The sequence below is a fragment of the Paramisgurnus dabryanus genome, chromosome 1 (assembly GCF_030506205.2).
Source record: "Paramisgurnus dabryanus chromosome 1, PD_genome_1.1, whole genome shotgun sequence".
NCBI classification, from domain to species: Eukaryota; Metazoa; Chordata; class Actinopteri; order Cypriniformes; family Cobitidae; genus Paramisgurnus; species Paramisgurnus dabryanus.
Window position 1 is genome coordinate 7,176,956 of NC_133337.1, and position 19,957 is coordinate 7,196,912.

General features: G+C 38.1%; 1 protein-coding gene across 3 annotated transcripts; it reads left to right on the top strand.

Moving 5' to 3' along the window:
• Window positions 1-4,833: 4,833 nt before the first annotated feature.
• LOC135747017 (uncharacterized) lies at window positions 4,834-17,270 on the top strand. Of its 3 annotated transcripts, none has more exons than XM_073815875.1 (3): window positions 4,834-5,005; window positions 11,449-15,182; window positions 15,261-17,270. In XM_073815875.1, the coding sequence occupies exons 2-3, from the start codon at window positions 11,507-11,509 to the stop codon at window positions 16,898-16,900; spliced, it is 5,316 nt and encodes a 1,771-aa protein (XP_073671976.1). In that variant the 5' UTR covers window positions 4,834-5,005; window positions 11,449-11,506; the 3' UTR covers window positions 16,901-17,270. The 3 variants fall into 3 exon arrangements, with proteins under 3 accessions (XP_073671976.1, XP_065121760.1, XP_073671974.1); XM_065265688.2 differs by having other exon boundaries at window positions 11,449-12,356; window positions 12,501-17,270; XM_073815873.1 differs by having other exon boundaries at window positions 11,449-17,270.
• The last annotated feature ends 2,687 nt before the right edge of the window (window positions 17,271-19,957 follow it).

The window sequence follows — 19,957 nt, forward strand, 5'->3', positions numbered from 1 at the left end:
ACCATACAATGCATCATTAACCAGACTTGTATGTCTGAGGGATGATCACAAGATGATAATTTTCCATCCTCTGTCTGATTAATACTTCCTCTTTTATCTCTATATCTTGTGTACCTTTTGCAATAAACATATGGCTATGATTTAAACAGCATTCAGTGTCTTTGTCTTTCATAGCCCCTGATATCAGACATATCTGCTGCTCGGCTCAGACCTCCAGACTATGAAACATATTCCTAGACCTGGTTAGAATTTATTCCAACATTATTGTAAAATGTTACCAACATATATCTATATAATATTGTTCATTGATATATTGGTGCACAGTTAGTGCCGTAAGAAGTAAAAGTTGGATCTACTTAAAAAAAAATTTTTTAAAATCAATATTTTATGTGTTTTATTTTTTACTTAAACCTATTCAAATTTGTATAGGAAAAAGAGATTTTCACTATGCTGCTATTATTTTGTTAACATTCTGTATGATTTATTTCTGCTTTAAGCTGCTTTCCTACAGTCAGAGAGTGATAAATGAAAAATATGTTTTTTCCTTCTCTGTCACGTAGGTGATGTTTGTCTTACATCCTGCACCTTGCATATGTTTCCACGTATTGTTAAACATGATTAACTGTCCTTATTATATATATGCACACATAGTTGTCACATGATCTTGATTACATTTCAGTATGCGTTTAATGTATGGGTGGTGAGAGTGAGCATGAGTGATAAGGCTACCTAGCTCTCTCCCTCGCAAGTTTGAAAACTCTGTCCTTGGTCTGATTGTGTCTTTATTTCGTAAGGGTTGAGTAAACCCAACAAATTTTCTTACTTTAAATGTTCTCACAAAAAATCAATTTGTAACACCAAAAAAGTAAGCTATTTTAACTTCATTTTTTCACTGAAAGTGAGAACAATTAAGTTGAATTTTTTAAGGTGTAATCAATTGAAGTAATTTTTTAAGTTAATTCAACTTTTACTTTTTACAGTGTATTTTACCAGTGTGTAACTATTGGAAAAATGCCTAAAGGATATGTGAAAAACAATTTAGTTTAGGCTACCATTACAAAGAATTCAAGGCGGCATAAATTTGAGCTAAGAGGGGCCATAAAACACTGACAGAACCGGCAGTGAGAGATAAAGAGAAAAAAACAATACCAATGCTCCACACAGACCACCTCAACTTTGTTACTTTCAAAAGCCCATCTTTAATCTCTGTGGGATATTTCTATTCATTAGAATATAAAAGACTCAAGTATAATCATGTGAATAGGCCTCAGATTAGATAAATGGCGGGGAGAAAGTGGTCGCTGTTCGAACACAGTAAACCACGTGTGCATTTACACTACAAAAGCAATCCGATCGAAAGGGGTTTCGACCACCTCTAAATTAAATGTCTGTGAATGTGGTGCCAAACTTGATCATGCATGTCATTTACATAATCCAGGACCATTCACACCTGGACCCTTCGCACCAAAAGGACATCAGTATATAATGACACATGGCTGAATTGCCCCTCGTTCTCACTTCAGAAGGGTAGATATTCACAAGGGGGACGAAGAATGTTGCCTCCCCCCACACCCAAATGGCAATGTCTGCAGAAGCACTTAAGCAAAATGCCTTTCAAACCTTGTAACTATAAATTAAAGTGCTTTAAATGGGCTTTTAAGTGAATGCTGGATACTGATACATAAATAATCATTTTTAAACAGTTATACGATGCAAACAAGGAAGTTAAAATTAGAACAGAGAATAAACAGTAAAGAATAACAGGATTAAGAAATAAGGAATAACATGATAAGATATAAGTATGGGGTTTGGGGGAACATCCTTTAAATTGTAACAAAAAGAAAATATGTTGTTGTGGTTTCTGCAGTATCTATATTCACTCTTGCAATTGGCTTTGTTACCAAAATATAGATTTTATTATCTGTCAGAAGTACAAGGCCAAGTTGGTCTATAGAGCAACTAAACAGTCTTATTTTGAGCCCATGGATATATACAGTTGGCGTGAATGTTGTTGCCACCTCCTATATGCTACTTTTAGCATTCCTAATGCCTGACTGGTGTTGTTTCTTCATTTTTGCATATGTCAGCCTATACATTTTAAGCTACTGAAGTCTTAGTTACCCATATTTGGGTTTCCCATATGCACACATTCAGATCCTGCATATGATGTACAACTTGTAAAGGTCAGCATACATGTAGCTGTATATATAGGCTGCTGGTCTTCACATTACAGATATGAGACTACAATGACAGAACAACTTTGAATCTATATTACTTTGTTCACACAAAATGTTGTTCACTAAAATATAATAAAAAATCTTCCACAGGTCGGTCTTGAAAAGACGGTGAACCAGTATGATTGCATTAAAGATAAATAGCCATTTATGTTAACAAGTTATAAACTCGCATTTGTAAATATACAGTGTGCAAAAGTCTAAGTCAGCATGCCACCATTAGATTTGTTGTTTTTGCAATGGTATAATGATCATATGTAATTATATTTCAGTCTCTTTAGAATACAACCAGAAAATACAGGAAACCAGTATGCAGTATTTAAAAAAGTGTGAAGTAAGTGTGACCTCCACTTACACTTGAGCAACAGCAGGAACCTGCAGGCTCTCTTTAACCTAAGAAATAAACCTAATGTCTAATTAAAATCTAATGACCTCAAAAGAGTTTAACCCTGAAGAACCCACGGGTCAAATTTGGCCAATGTTAATTGATGCTAAGAGAAGGGTTATTGGGTTCTCCAGGGTTAAGATGCCATCTTTTTCTAAAAAAAAAAAAAAAATGTTCCTCTTGGTTTGACACTAGTAGAATAAATATGGAATGTGTTGACCTTCTTTGGGATATATATATATATATATATAAAGCTATTCTCTTGAGTTGCTCAGGCAGAACAACTCAGCTTTGTATTTCTAAAAATACAAAGTAGTCATATATCTTAGCTTCAGAAGCTTGAAGAAAGGTTCTTCATATCAGTGGCAGATTGTCACAACAATAGTTAGTTTGTAACAACAGTACATTTTGTACTTGACACTAATATACACAGTTTAGATAAAGTTGAAGGTTTCTGATACAACGTTAAACAAACTTATCCCAAAAACAAGATATTATACTGCCATCTTCTACTACTGCTTAAAGGAATACTCCACTTTTTTAAAAAGTAATACAGATCATTTACTCACCCCATGTCAACCAAAATGTTGCGGTCTTTTTTTTTGTTTAGTAAAGAATAAATTTAATTTCAAGATTTCTCAATAAAGTGGATGTTAGTGGACCTCAACAGTTTACAGTTTAAAATCACAGTTTCAACGCAGCTTCAAATGGATCTAAATGATCCCAAACGAGGAATAAGGGTCTTATCTAGAGAATGATGTGGAGCATCACACGGCTAGTGCAAGATGTGAAATTGTGTTTTAAATGTGCTTATTTTTTATTTTATTGTCAAAAATGACTATTGTTTCACTAAATAAGACCCTTATGCCTCGTTTGGGATGGTTTTGAGCATTTTGAAGCTGTGTTGAAGCTGTAAACGGTTGAGGTCCAATAAAGTCCACTAAATGGTGAAAATCCTGCAATGTTTTCCTCAAAAAACTAAATGTTTTCTTGACTAAACAAATAAAGACATAAACAACTTGGATGACATGGCAGTAAATACATTACCGGGATTAAAATTTTTATGAAAGTGAGGTAATCCTTTAATCTTCTGTGCGTTGTTTTGTTGGTTGGTTGGTTAAGCATCGTGAGTTGTGCTAAGTCAGTATGCTTTTGGTTTTTACCTTCATCTTGGCTGTACAGGATGTTGTGGTTTTTTTTAACACTGCTTCGTTTTATTTCCCTCCTACATATTTAGAGACTCTGAACATGCAAAGACTCTTTCCACAGGAGGAAAGTCGACACAAATATCACCTTAACAAAATTTCACATCAAAATCCAGTGTAATCTGTTATCGCATATAAAATTGCACAGATCATTGTTGGACACATTTCTGTACTTGTTTAAAGTTATTTAATGCACCAAGTAAGACCAGAGATAAGAGAATGAAGAGGCACGTTTGTATACAATTCTAACCACAAAGTAACAAGAATAACTTTTTTTTACCATTACTAATGAATTACATAATCGACATTAAAGCCTTTCAGTCAAACTAAACAAGAGGAAATTGTTTTTCTCCGCAGTAAGCTCCTCCTCTCCCTTCCACGCGCTTAAGCCGAAAGTATACTCGGGACGTCCGCGTATGCGCGCCGTCCGCATGACGTCATTTTCGTCATCAGGAGGGTGCGCGGACGGCCGCGCGGACCGTCCGCGTGCAGCCCAAAATTTGAGACCGCGCGGACAGTGCGCGTACAGTCCGCGTACGACAGCGCATGCGCGTGAAAATATTTAGACAGGACACTCCACTATAAACAATTATACAAAGGAAATAAACAGCATTTGCACACACACTATCGTTTTTCTTCTTTAACTTTTACTTCTTCCAAGAACAGAAAGCTTTGGAGCATGTTTGTTTGATTCCTGTTCTTTGTTGTCTTCTTGTTTGTTCTAAACTGTGTTTGCAATGGTGGATCAGTTACTTTTCTTCACCTATCCTAATGTTTTAATGAACTTTAAATGTCACCAAATCAGTGCTGCCCTGACAGCCTGTTAGACTAATAATTTGAATAAGAAATCATTTGTATTGCGTATAGTGTCGAACGCGGCCATCCGCGTGTAGCCGCGGGGACTATACCCGGAAAGCTGCGCGGACGCGTGCGCGCGCGAGCCGGACGCGGACGCGGAAAAAAAGTATACCCGGCCCTTTAGAAGGACGCACCAGACCCCCTCCGATCACACTTTGTGTTTGTGATGCTTGTACTGTAGATGGAGATACAAGACTGACGCAACAAGTTAAAGATCCAGGGATTCACGTGTGGATTAACTTTTTGTTTTGAAGCGCAACCTGGACACGTTTTGGAGACGCCAAAGTGGACGGAGAGTTTGTTTTGGAGATGCGCTTTAAAGTGTGAGTATTGAACTGTGCGCGGCAAAACTTTTAACTTTTTAACCAGGAAGAGAAGTGTTTAGCCAATCGGTAAAAAGTAGCGTTTATGTAAGCGACATAAATGGTAACATTGCATGTAATAGAAATTGCATATTTCGCGCGTTTGTAATGGGCAACTTTTTTGCATTGTTTGTACATTTAACCCAAACATGTATTGCCGTAAAATAGCAAAACAGCAAGTTAAAGCTGAGAGCAGGAAAGCTTGAATTGGATCTATTTTACATTGTTTGTTATCATGGAGACATTAACAACAGCCTAAAAGTACTTAAAAGGATTAACGTTAGTAATGCATTTCGGGTTTGCTTTGAGGTTTATAGCTAGCCATAGCCTATGAATGTTTGCGGAAAAAAATGTTTATAAAGGAAACTATCAAAGCAAGAACTGGAATAATCGTTCAAAACAGTGACTGACACAATGCTAGATCCCAGCAAACACATAACGTTCCCCTAACGTTAGTTTTTGGTTTCTTATTTTAGGTATTAGTATATAGACATTTATATGTACAAACTATTTTACCATTATGATAAATTATTTTACCGTTATGTATTTTTTGTAGCATACATTTGCTCACATATGGTTTTAATCAGAGTCGTATAAAGTTGAGAATTACGACACGCTTTGATCCCGCCGCCGCGCGGTCACGTGATTCATGTAACTTCTACAGTTCCAAACCAAGCCTGGCTGTCAATCTGTTTGCATAGGCTTTCAGCTATTTTAAGTAAATATTAGCTTGCAATGTGAATTGCTTACAATACTTACTATGTTTATAACTTTTTTTACTAGGGATTGATGGAAATACAGTAAATCAGTTAATAAAGATAAACAGGTGGTGTCCCAAAGATAACTGTGGTTATCTATAGCCACTACAGCAAAACAGATTATCTTTTATTTTTGTAGCAAAAATATGGCTATATAAATGGCTATCAATCTGCTAAAAACATAATTCCTACACTTTTATATTAAAATCACAAAAAGATTGCAGACACGGTTATTAACAGTGAAACCTAACAGAAACACACTAAATTCATATTTAATTATATTTCTAGTACATATTAAATTTTAATATAATTATTCATGATTTTCGAGAATCACTCGTATCACCTACCAAACTCAATGAAACACATAGCAGCATTGTGAAGCAGTGTGACTTTCTTATAAGGCATTTAGCTTCTCACTGTTGCCACCTAGTGTTACTCTTAATATATAAAAAAAAGACATGATAAGTATATATTAAAGTAGATGGCCACCAGTAATAAAATATTAAACAATAAAATCTATATTATTCACACATTATTATTAAGGATAATCATTACCTACAGCTGAGTTCATAAAATACCACTGTTAACTATATTCATGAAATGTCCGAAAATGTAAAGAGAAACCAGCAGTTTCATCGATTTACCAGCAGCTGCCATTGAAATGAATAGGCTTCAATGCTGGGTTTGGAACTGTGGGTCACTACTACATGACACCATGTTACTTCTGCATTCCATTCTTCCAACGGACATCTATGTGAGTGTCGTAACTCTCCCTTTATCAGCTCTGGTTATTGAGGCCCCATGGTGTACTGTGGGGAGGGGGACAGGATGCACTCACATGGTAGAAGGCAGGGCGGTTCTTGACCCTTTTTAGGGGGGATTCAGCCACCCTGTCTGTTATCGTTATCTTAGCTCCCTACACCTAGTCTTAATATTTCTACCAAACAATTTTATAAAGTTTTATTTATTTGTAAAAACTATTTGTTCGAAATAATAATGAAAATAACGCAAAATGCAGGACATATAGATGAAAAAGAATACGTTTATGAAGCATTTAATAAGTTTTGCTGTTCTGCGTATGCGTTGTAATCGCCAGTGGCGTAATGTCAGAGGGTGGATGAGAGCGCATCTCGAGCACCTGTGCTACTGGTCACACAGAGGCAGCTGCAAACTTAAAAATATTAGTTATCTTTTTCACTGCTTTTTCTGGACAAAGCCCACCCACGAGCTGTTTGACCGACATGTTATACAACCAATCACACTTTGTTTCGTCTAGCGTCACGTTTCGGACTCCCCACAATAACGAGCCAGCTGGCAACAAGTCAGTTATTGAAATAACCAGCCAACCGAAAAGCATCTAAATAAACAACATTACTCACCATAGAACAACGTTGTGCACTTCATCAACAGCCACACCAAAACGCTCCCGTTAAACGTCTGTATGAAGCATCTCTCTTCACTTTGTAAAACCTACAAGCAATTCAGGAGAACCAAACTTTTTGTCTCCACTAACTGCCTCAAGCAAAACTCTTGGACGCCTTTTAGAAAGTCTATGCCGCGAACTTTGCATATTTTTGAGAATCCAATGTTTAGCTGATCAAGATAACGTGAACAAGATTGATTCTCTTCCTCAATTGAACGTCAGGGCTTTGTTTTCCAGGGACTGAAACTAATCGCGACACTCGCATCTCCTGGAAATCCGGTTTATTTCAACCAATCAAAGACGACTTTGACATTCTCACAAGGTTTCCAGAAAAGTGTACGAAAAACATCAGACATTTAGCCAACAGTCTGTGGCAAGTTATCTCCCGGTTATAATTCAAAATAGCTTTGCAAACTGAAGCAGTATCGTTTTTAGTTTACCGTCATAAATTATACATTTTGCAAACAGTACAAGGTCTAGTTAACATTAATACTGTCTGTGAATGATATGATGCTAAGTTTTCGAACAGCTTTAATTTTCCAATCAGGAACTAGAGGTCATTATTACAGTCACATTTACAATTACTGCAGGTTGTTGTTAGTAAGTGAATGAAAAAGAGTTTTTTTGGCCCCAATCTGCAAAAAGGCATCACTATGCTCTCTTCACATCATCACTGAGGGCTAACCCCCTGAGGGCTAACCCCCCTAAGAATGAAATCCTAGAACCGCCCCTGGTAGAAGGAATGTTCTGTTTTGAAATTGGGGGAACAGTATAACGGAGCCCCTTGTTCTTTTGACACTGCTTTAAGAAAAATTGTACTTCATAGTCATGGCCATAAGCACATCAGCTGCTCTGTGCATATTGACACAGCTTTCTACGTAGTGTGAATGATGTTAGTAAGTGGTCCTCAGTCAAGTATGTTCCCCTAACATTAGTTACTGGTTCCTGCAATGTTCTGGCAACCAAAAAACTGTTCTATTTGCAACTGGTTAATGTGGTAACTTTAATAATCCAAAATGGTGATGTTTGGGTCATTGCACGATTAGATCTTATCTGGTATCTATCACCTGGTCAGGCACTGGCCAGGCCTTCTCATTTCAGCTTTGGGCAAAGAAAAGAACAACAGTCGCATGTAAATTCTAAGATTTATTGCAAAACTTACCGGGTTTGTATACATACACATGCTTTACCCAGACAGACTCTTGCTTATACGGCTTCTTACTCAACCATCTGTTTTCCTTCACCGAGTAACCTTAGGGCGCACTCACATTATCCAAACCAAACCAAGCCCCAGCGCGATTGTCACCTCTCCCTACTCCCCCAGGTGCACGAACTCACACTGTACTTCTTATCGATCCGAGTCCGGGCGCGCTTTCGTCATTAAGATGCGATTGTTTTGAAAAAAGCAGGAAGTAAAGCGCTCTCTTAACACTGGAACCCACCGTAACGATAAGTCTGTGTTTTTTATTCTGAGTCGTTCGGTGCACGATTACAGACAGCCCTCTCACATGTTATCATATTGCTTAGTTGATCTGTCACGTGTGCAGCTCGGACATTCACGTAACCCCGCTGCGCGCATCAAAAGGTTTTTACGGAGGCAGATGAAGGTGAGTGGTCGCGCAACTGACGTCTTCACCTTTTGAATCGCGCTCAGGCGCGAATGCGCTCACACCACAGCCTTCCGCGCCTGAGCCCAAGTGAACCGCGCTCCGGCCCACCTCTGCAACCCGGCCGCGACGCGATTAATCAATCCGCGCCCGGGCACGGATCAGAGCGATCACACTAGTCAATCAAACCAGGCTTTGGGGGTCAAACGCGCCCAAGCGCGGTTTGGTTTGGATAGTGTGAGTGCGCCCTTAGTTAAGCCCTTTTCACACAGACATTCTGGAAAATACACGGAAAATGCATCCTGGTTTTTTCCGGGATCGTTTGATTTTTTTTGTTCATTCACACTGCCATGATTAGCCGGCATCTGCAAGGTCCCGGAAAGACACGTGACCTGTTGAAAGTCCTGCCCTCTCTTCTACGCAGTGTCTGAAGTTTGCATATTATTTATTATTTCTTTTTCCAGAAACAACTCGCGTGTATTTTTGTTTATTATAAGACTATAAAGGAGCAGGCGAACGCACAGTTCTATGCTGGTGAATGATCTCCGCTTTTGAGTGGATATTTGACAAGCTCCCTGATCACTGCTTTAAAACAGTTTTCAGACATTTCTCATCGTGATTGTTTATATGCATTTAAAACCCGCATTTTGAGGAGCTGAACGATATATCTTGTTTTTATAAGCTCAAATGAGCACGTGATGCGATATTCTTTTATGCTGCTGAATGATCTCCGTTTCAACGCAGTAAGTGACGAGCTGAACTATAACTTTTGTTCTGATGACGTGCCTGTCCTCACTACGACATGCCCATTACGGCAATGTTTCGGCTTTTTGTTCACACAGAGGGTTTTCCGTGTATCTGACTAGGTCCTCTTTCCGGCAACGATACCAGAAGATATACGGGACATGTTTGTGTTCACACAGACGCTTGTCTGGCAATTATACGGGTATTTTCTGGGACCAAAGGTCTGTGTGAATGGGGTTTTATATTTCCTCTGCACATGTCCAGTTCTGCACACAAAGGAACCAAGTACTTACCCAGCAAGCAAAAACTAAGACGTTGAAATGACGGCTAACTATAGACCCGATATAGACCGGCTATGAGTAACCCACTTCTACCCTAAATAGCCTTGAGTTTGGTTGCATGCCATTTTTGCCAAAATAACTTGAAGATGTATGATATTCCAACATGTAGGCAAAGTCAACAGGTGTTCAAGGTGTTTGCTTTTATTTGTTTTAAACTTATACGTATCGTCTATTCTTGGGCTATGGTAGACGTCTATTAGATTTTCACTGACAGCCCAAATTTAGCCTGGTTTTAGCCCAAATTGCTTGCTGGGTAGGAATATGTTATTAAAATACACAAGCAGAGTTCATGCAGTATAAGCTTTGTGATTATTTATTATATATATAATGAAAATTTACTTTAAGCTGTGTGTAAATAAATGCTCTTTTCTTATAAAATTGATCTTAAAAACACACCCACATATCCAAAGATATGTAAGCCACCTTATGACTGACAGCGAGCATTTTTGATCACACTCATTTTAACAGTGCTTTAATAGTTGGATGATTTATTTTATTTCTTTGTTCTTTGAAACTTGACTCCTTGCCTGATCATGGAATCATCAGAGCAGATAAAAAAGCCTGTGTTCACAAAGCATAGTAGTATGGTTCCTGTCTCATCATACGCAATGGCCTTGGATTGGACATAATGTTGCTGGTCAGTTTTAAGGGGAACAGATGCAAATCATAAAATATCTTATTCTGAAGACAGGGAGTTTAAATGTTTGAAGGGATAGAGATGAGTTTCAGGAAAGGAAGACGCAACACTATGCAATGCCTGTAATTCCCAGAGTCATAAACAGTATTTACCATGGTACAGTATTGTTCAAAAGTTTTGAAATACACTTTCATTATTTATTTAGTTTATTAGACTATTAATAAACTCATTAAAACCCAATTATATCACACAATTATATCTGTGTGGGAATTTTGCTGTGACTAAAAGCGTCCACAATAAATTAAAACCTATTTTATTTTCTTCCGTGTTCACTCTTTTACTAAAATTTGTTAAATGCACTTATTTTTTCAAGCAGATTCTTAAGATCTCATCCTGAGATGCCTTTTAAACAATATTAAAAGGGCTCACATCAATTCTAAGCTCTTATTGGCTTAGAATTATTGATAAGTCATCTAATTTAAATATATTCTTATAAATACATTTTTTTGGTTTTCCAATTAAATAAATTGATATGTTTGTTACAATTATATATGTTTGTCAACAAAAGTAATGTATGCATGAACCTTCAAACATTTACACTTTGGAGATGTTCTGGGTTAAAAATTACCCAATGCTCAGTTAAAAATCACCGTTAGGTAATTTTTAAACCCAGCAGTGTTTTATGTCCCTTATTTACCCAGTCTGGTTTAAAAACAACCCAGCATTTTTAGAGTGTACGTATAAGCATGCAGATTAAAAGATTTGTAAATAAATGGGAAACATTTCAGTCAAGTGTTTAAAACTAAAATTTGTTGATTAAGTTATTTCCACAATTGTCGTGTCGCATAACCTAATTTTCTGTATTTGCTTTCTTAAACTTCTTTTGTTTTATAGGGTGCTTATTTTCTAATTCAGCACAAAACCAAAGGCAGCATCCACTGAAGCCATTATCATGCGGGGATACACCTGGACTTCGAATCAGCGACCTTCACCTATTTGCCAAGAACCACCACCACCTTATCACGCCAGCAGGAATTTCCAACACAATGCACGACAATCACACTTCGACTCCCCACCATACCCCACAGGACAGGCACGGCATCACAGTGGACATCAAGAGGTTGTAAATAACTGGAATTTCCCTACAAGCAATACAGATGGCTTTGCTCAAGGTTTTCAACGAAATTTCGGTTGGTATGAGGGACAGCAAAACCAAACATTTTCTCAACAACCATTCACAGGCCAACATCAACACTTCAGGTCTTCAAATTTTGTTGGACGCAACACAGATGGTTTTGTGTCTGACAACCCTAATGCAGATAATTACCATGCCAGATACAACATGCAGGCATGTTCAAATGCATATTTTCCCACCCAGCAAAACTACAGACAAACAGGACCACCGAATATTAATGTTGCTCATATGTATTGTGCTCAATATTCAGACCATGGAAACTCCAGAACTATGTCTAATGATAACAGGGACTGGAGTTCAAATATTTCTGACAATTGCAGGTCTTACCAACAACCTCAGCGTAGACAAGCTCACTTCTATCCTCAACAGTCAGGTCAACAGCAGACACCTAGACGTCCCTCAACACCTAAACATTGGGCCAAAGACAATGCCGTAACCAAAAAACATAACAAAAGTCAAGCTGGACTTAAAATAAATACTTCTCCACCTTCAAAGAACTTTAAACAGAGTCGGACAGAACTGAGGTCTAATGCAACTCTGAATGTACCGGCAGCTCCATCTCCGAAGAATCAAAGCAGCCCTGAGCATTCGACTCCAGACACAAAAGGTAAATCATGTGATGTTAATCAAAACTTTCATATACACCAAACATCTACATATGATACCCAATTTAACCCTACCTCAAGACATGATTTCAACTTGACATCTTATATTAACTCACAACTGTATCGACTTCTGTGTTCAAATGAAGGTACACAAGATAACAAATCAGCGACAAATAAGCAGCCATCAGATGTCGGAGTTGAAAACACCAGTATGGAAAAATCGGAAGACGGTGATGCCAGCGTGACTGACGACTCCTCGCAATCAAGGCAACTTTCTTCTGAGCCTAATTTACAGTCTGTAGTTGAACCCCCCAGTAAACGAAAGAAATACGAATTAACTCAGACGAACTATTGGAACAAGTTCCCATCCAAAAACTCAAGCGTGTCTAAGGATGGCAGGTTGCAGTCTGCCTTACCTGGCACCTGTCAGATAGGCACAACCGAAGAAAACAGCAGTGGGCAAAGTGAGATTCAATATGTTTCTGACCCCACCCAATGTCTTGAAGCTGTGTTTGCCCTAACGAAAGCCTTTCAGCAAAAAGCCATAGCGGTCGTCCCTCCCATTTCCCAGCAGACTTCAAACACAGAAAAGATGGATGATGCATGCAAAAGGGTTGTTGACAGTCCCCCTTTAAAGATTGATGCTGTCTGGTCACTTTCTGAAGAGTGTGATGAGTCAAAAGATCCTGTCATAAATGCAGATGACAAGCTGTCACAAGACTCCTCACCAGAGGTTCAGCAGGATGGCAGAATCAGTCCTGTAAGTAAGACCACTAACAACATTGCAGATCCAAGCGTGACTCAAAGTTTAGAGACTGATGTATGTCAAAATGACGTGCAACAAAGTGACACTGATTCGAGTGAAACTGAAATTGAATTGTCCAATGTACCAGTGGTTGAATATACATTAGAGAAATTGAAGAGGTTAGTACAGTCTATGGAGATGACAGAGTCATTTGCTGAACGTACAGAGAAACCCGAGGGATCTGTTTTCGATCAGATCTTGGACAAGTACTGGAATGGGGACGTTTGCTGTCTTTTAAAGTATATACGCACAAACATATTAGATGATGTCAGACACTCCCTGTATGTTCAAAATGTTGAAGATGACAAATCTGTGGTATTTAAAAGCATCACACCTGAAAACGTTAAAGAAGTGGCTCGCTTTATAGTTGTAAACAATGAGACGTGTTCATCACCCCAGGAGTTTAGGTCTTCTTGGTTAAATGTTGATGCTCAGCCAGATATCGAGAAAGTCCTTTCAGAACCGCTCTCCAATTACATCACTATCTCCGAATTGGCGCCTTATAACATTTGTGTCCATGCAGACAATTTAGGTGAGAAAGACCTTGAGGTTACATCATTCGATGCAGATGAGCAAAGTGAAAGGCCAGACACTGGAAGTTTTGCGGAAATTGTCACACCTTCTGCGGGAAATGGCAGGGTGGAAATGACCAAAGAGGACAAAGGGCATTCAAATGCAAAAATTTGTGGAGTCGCATTTCCTCGCAATGTTCCCAGTGAACAAGAAACATTTGAGAAGCGAGGTGACAAAATGCAAAATCGCAAGCATCTACACACAAAGCCTTTGGCAAACATTTCACCCATAGCGGACATGTATTTAGAACGGAGACATGATAGCACAAAAGAAACTTTAAGCCAAGAACATATAAGAGACAAACAAGAGCAAGTCTTAGCATCTGCTCCGCTCCTTGAGCAACAAGTGAAATTGGGCTCTGAACAACCACATAATAATCTGCTTCCCGTGTGCCCTGGAGATAAACCATTGCCATTTGTCAACGCTGTTTCAGATTGTGTGAAAACCACAGAAGACCAAAGTAACTTCATAAACACATGGCAGGTAGAAGATATTTCAGATGATGACAGTTCAGGCAAAATGGAGGTCCTTACAAACTCCACAGATGCAATGCAAGTAGAAAATTTTTCTAAAGATGAAAATCTATGCAATACGGAGGCCCTTGCTAACTCCAAAGACACAATGCAGACAGAAAGTATTGCTGAAGATGAGAATTTAGGAAATATGGAAGTCATTACTAACTCCACAGACAAATGGCAGGTAGAAGATATTTCAGATGATGATAATTCAGGCAATATAGAGGCCATTGCTGACTCCACAGACGCAATGCAAGTAGAAAATGTTTATGAAAACGAGAATTCAGGCAAAATAGAAGTCCTTTCAAACTTATCAGACGCAATGCAAGTAGAAGAAATTTCTGATGATGAGAATTCAGATAATGAAAACTCATTCAATGATTGCTTGTTGATGGATATGACAGTGCTGTCCTCCGAAGATGCTTTAAAATTTTTCCAACAGTTAGAAAATCAACCTCAATGTGACGTAAAAAACTCAGAGCTTGTGGCATTATCTTCCAATGAGCCTAATTGTGAATATATCCAACCAAAAACCTGCTCTCGTTGTGGAACCAATACTATTGTGACATCAGAATTCACTGTTGATGTGAATAAAATGGATAGTGAACTTTTTTGCATCCCGTGTTGGGAAACAGCACCATCGCCTGACCTAGCAATAAAACCATGCTCTCCTGAAAAGAGTAAGATTGATGTTGTGGGCAGTGACACAAAGGAACTGGAGCAAAATTGTAGTTTGCCATGTTTAAAATCAGAAGTCTTTGAGACAGTTATTGCTTCAACTGTGCCACACAAAGCACATCAAAGAGCAGCCTGCGACAAAGTGGTAAATTCAGTGCCAGACAAAGCATCTGAGGTTCAAATTAGAGATTTTCCGACAAAAAGTTACGCTGTGGAAAATTCAACCCCTAACAAAGCTCCTGAGACTCCAAGTGGAGGTTTTCCAACAGGAAAGCCAGAAAGTGATGCTGTGGAAAGATCAACTCCAAACAAAGCTCCTGAGACTCCAAGTAGAGGTTTTCCAACAGAAAATGCAAACAAAGCCACTAAGATTCAAAGAAGAGTTTTTCCGAAAGAGAAACCAAAAAGTGAAGCTGTGGAAAGTTCAACCCCAAAGAAAGCTCCGGAGACTCCAAGTAGAGCTTTTCCACCAGAAAAGCCAAAAAGTGATGCTGTGGAAAGTTCAACCCCAAAGAAAGCTCCGGAGACTCCAAGTAGAGCTTTTCCACCAGAAAAGCCAAAAAGTGATGCTGTGGAAAGATCAACTCCAAACAAAGCTCCTGATACTCCAAGTAGAGGTTTTCCAACAGAAAAGCCAAAAAGTGATGCTGTGGAAAGATCAACTCCAAACAAAGCTCCTGAGTCTCCAAGTAGATGTTTTTTGACAGAAAAGCCAAAAAGTGATGCTGTGGAAAGTTCAACCCCAAAGAAAGCTCCGGAGACTCCAAGTAGAGGTTTTCCACCAGAAAAGCCAAAAAGTGATGCTGTGGAAAGATCAACTCCAAACAAAGATCCTGAGACTCCAAGTAGATGTTTTTTGACAGAAAAGCCAAAAAAAGCACCTGAGACTTCAAGTAGAGGTTTTCCAACAGAAAATGCAAACAAAGCAACTAAGATTCAAAGTAGAGATTTTATGAAAGAAAAACCAAAAACTGACGCTGTGGAAAGTTCAACCCCAAACAAAGCTCCTGAGATTCAACTTAGAGATTTTCCCACAGAAAATGAAAACTCAGAGAAAATGAGCATTCTCAGATCACAGCTGCTAATACAACGCAAAAAACATCTTCCATTAAAATCCGCATTCCGCAGCAGCGCTGGGGATGGTTCTGATGACACTGCGCTTTTCGCGCCAGATATTGTGCTTAAAAAGAGACGGCCAAAAAAGCAAAATCACAGCAGCAGCCATGCTACTGCTGTATCTGCGACCAACCTTCCTGTTGGCAAAAGTCAGGACTGCAATAGTGTGATAAACCAAAAAGAAACCAGGCAAAAAAGACAAGATCCTCCTTTACAGGTTGTGAATGACAAAACTATGCAGGACCATAAAGAAAAGGTGAGAGAAAAAGGGTCCTGTTACTTAAAACCGTATTTGACCACAAAACTTGACAGAGCAAACAAGACACCTGTGAAGCACAGTGAGAATCTGTCACCAAAGAAAACTGTGAAAAAGAAAGTGAGATTTGCCTTATTTGGGACCAAAAGCGATCACCAGTGTGCCGCACAAGAGCGGCGTTTCTCGCCCCCTGCTACTTTAACTGTCTTCAGCGCTTTCCAAGATTCTAGTAAGCAGTGGTCCCAAAACAAGCATCCGTGTTTTCCCCAAGGGCGGCGTTTTTCAGACCCCAGTACCTCAACAGTATCCAGTGCTTCCAAAGACTATTCAGACGTGCTTTCTGCCAAACAAAAAGTACACAACCAGTGGAGCAGCACTTTTATACCAAAAGTAAAGAAGACCTCCCCTCCCAGGTCTCCTCCCAGGTCACCACAGAAAGTCGAACCACAGAAAGTCGAACCACAGAAAGTCGAACCACAGAAGAAAAAACCCCAAAAACCCCAGGAAGTCTTGAAATCAAACATGGTAGCATTAAAAAAGCAAATTTTATATAGAGCCATGCTATCCAGCCAAGAGACTGAGCAAAAGCATACAAAACACTAAATGGTTAACTTGTGTCTTACAAAGTTACTTTTAATATGTTTACTTAAAAGACATGTAATACATGTGGCTGTTTTTTTATTATTAGCATTCCTGATTTTTTATGTATATAATGTTTTTTAACTTTTGAGGGAAAGACGAAAACTTTATTTTTATACAATCGTTATATTGTTTGTAATTTAATGTGCACCACTGTATATGACTGAATGTTGCTGGATGACAAATGACTGTACATATTTAATATACATTTTTGTAATGCATATTTTTTATTTTTATTTTTTGTACTTGTAAATTTTATTTACAGTGTAAAATACAACTTACAGTTTTCTAAAAATGTTGAATAAAGACAAAACTGTATGCAACAAGTTTTGCAGAATCTTTTTAACTGACAACTAACACCTTTTCACACCACATCACTATTTTGAAATAAACCTGTGCCAATATGTCACTCTTCATTTTTAATCTTTTTAACAGTCCCTGTGCTGCCAAGACATAAGGGGTTTCATCTATTATTGTAACACAGTTGATTTGGTACACAATGATTTACTATGTTTAGCTGCTTTGTTTATATAAAGCTATATTAAAAGCATTTAGGATACATTTAATTAGTATACATACTGTCAATGCATGTGATGTTTAATAGAAATATATTGTCCTAGGGATACTACCTAAAATTTATTTTAATTTTGTTTAAAATGTCTGAAGAAATAATATATAGTGAGACATCAGCTTCAATGATTATAAAAGATCAGAGAATCGCCTCTACATTGAGTTTAAATAATAATTCCCCCAAATGAACTTTTCACTATGTATTTTCAGATCAGTGACTATTAAAGTTTTGCACTCTCAATATTCAGGTCAAATTTTTTTCTCAATGAAGGTCAAAAGAAACCAATGGCCTGATAACTGATAAATGACAGATCTTTGCACTTGGCAATTCATATGTAATAGAAAGCAGCTTCTTAATGCTTCGTGTGTGTGTGTGTGTGTGTGTGTGTGTGCGTGCGTGCGTGCGTGCGCGCGTGCATGTGTGTGTGTGCGTGTGTGTGTGAAATGGCAGGAGCCGCAATGATATTACAAAGTGACCAAAAATAGTCCTCTGCTATTGAAAGTTACCAAGGGGACTATTTTCGTGCACAAAATTAAATGTTTAATTCTAGGGGAGCTGGAAGCATATTTTCAAAAAAAGGTGAATCTGGGGAACACTTGGGTGACCCAGTTAGGACCCACATGGTGGGGGCTTCCTATGTGATTCCTAAACTTTAAAAAGTGAAAGTAGGATTAACTTTTTTGGATTAACCTTTTTTGTTAACACTTTATAAAAAGGGTCCATGAATCATAACAAACTAATTCCTAATTTAATTCTTACATAAATATGAAGTAATGCTAAGTTAAAGTATGCACTAATCATAAACTAATGAATAGTCATCATTATCTACAACATGACTCAACACATGAGTCACATGAATTTATTGTTAACTTACATTAACTAACAACTTTAACCATGTAATGTTGTAGTTAATGATGACTTTAGTTTAAATTTAAAGTGAGAAAATTTTAAGTGAGAAAATGTAAGTTTACATCAGCATACAAGCACCAGCATCCCATGCTGGTCATACCAGCAAGACCAGCATACCAGCATATATTGTGGTGCTTGTGACCACTGAAGAAGGTTTTATTAATCAAAATATAAAGGAATCAAGTATAATCTACATGACTATAACCAGGTTTGTGTATCAGTTAGTTTACCATGTATTTTATTCTTATTCTATTACCAATATGCATTGTGAAGGTCTACCACATAGCTTAAATGTCAAGGGTCACAAATAGTTGAAATATAAGGAGTAGCCCCTGGCTAAATCGTATGGGAAAAAGACACTCAGTCTAGTAATGGTGACCATATGGTGACCTACGGTGACCCATACAAAATTGATGTCATGTGTTTCTTTATGTTACAATCCATTTGCTTAGAAAGGTATGCTGAGGTTAAAGTAGGGGTCACCGATTGCCTGCAAGCAGGGCTTAAATAACTGCGGTGTGGGAGAAGACCTCAGTTGGTTCTGAGATAGTTTGGCAGGACTGACTCGGCTTTTGTTGTCCAGCAAATAAAAGTCTATCTTTTGAAAATCACTGCTTTAGAATATTATTTTTAAAGAACCAAAAAAGAAAACCACAACACCCCCAACAAAACCAGCTCCAAACCAGCATGGGAATTATGCTGGTCTGGTTTTCCAGCAGGTATTTTTCCTGGAAATGGTGTGCACCGGTACGCAACAGGTTTGAGACACGTTTTCTTGTTTAAAGTTCAACGTGACTACTGTAGATACACTTTATTCATTCTATTTTTGTAGTTTGACTCATCACTTTTAAACACTTTTAATCTCACAACAATCTCACAGTCTTACCCCAGTTGCAATCTTTGTAACTCAGCTGATGTTAGATTTTATTTCTAATCAGGTCTTGAGATATGTTTTGCAGTCTGAAGGTCTGAGCTGAGCAGCAGGGATTCGGATCAGGGGCTATGAACGACGCAGACACCAAGTTCTGTTCAAATCATTGTCAAAGATTTTATAAATAAATCTTTGACTATGATTTGAACAGAACTTGGTGTAAAGGCAGTAAAAGAGGATGCTTTAGTCACGAGAGACAGATGATGACATTCATGCAGATGTCTTGATACAAATCATACTCATCCCTCTGGATATATAACTCTTGACTAATGTCATATTGTTTTTACCAGATAAGCAATTTATTACAGTACATGGAAGTCTCTGCGACTAGGGAAGTAACTCTAGGATTAGAGAAGTCAAGAAGTTCGCTAGGTCGACATGACCTGATCAACATCTTATAAAGACAAGTTCATCTGAGGACTAGAAATAGTGAAGTGCACCTGACCTGAGGCAACACATTCACAGTGTGGCTCGGTATACCCAAAAGAGAAGTTACATAATCATATTATTTGCAAGCTAGGACATATGAAAGTTATTATTGCTTAATCATATGGAGAAATCAGAAAATGAGGAATATGTAGGCTACAATTCAAACAACTGCTTTAACTGA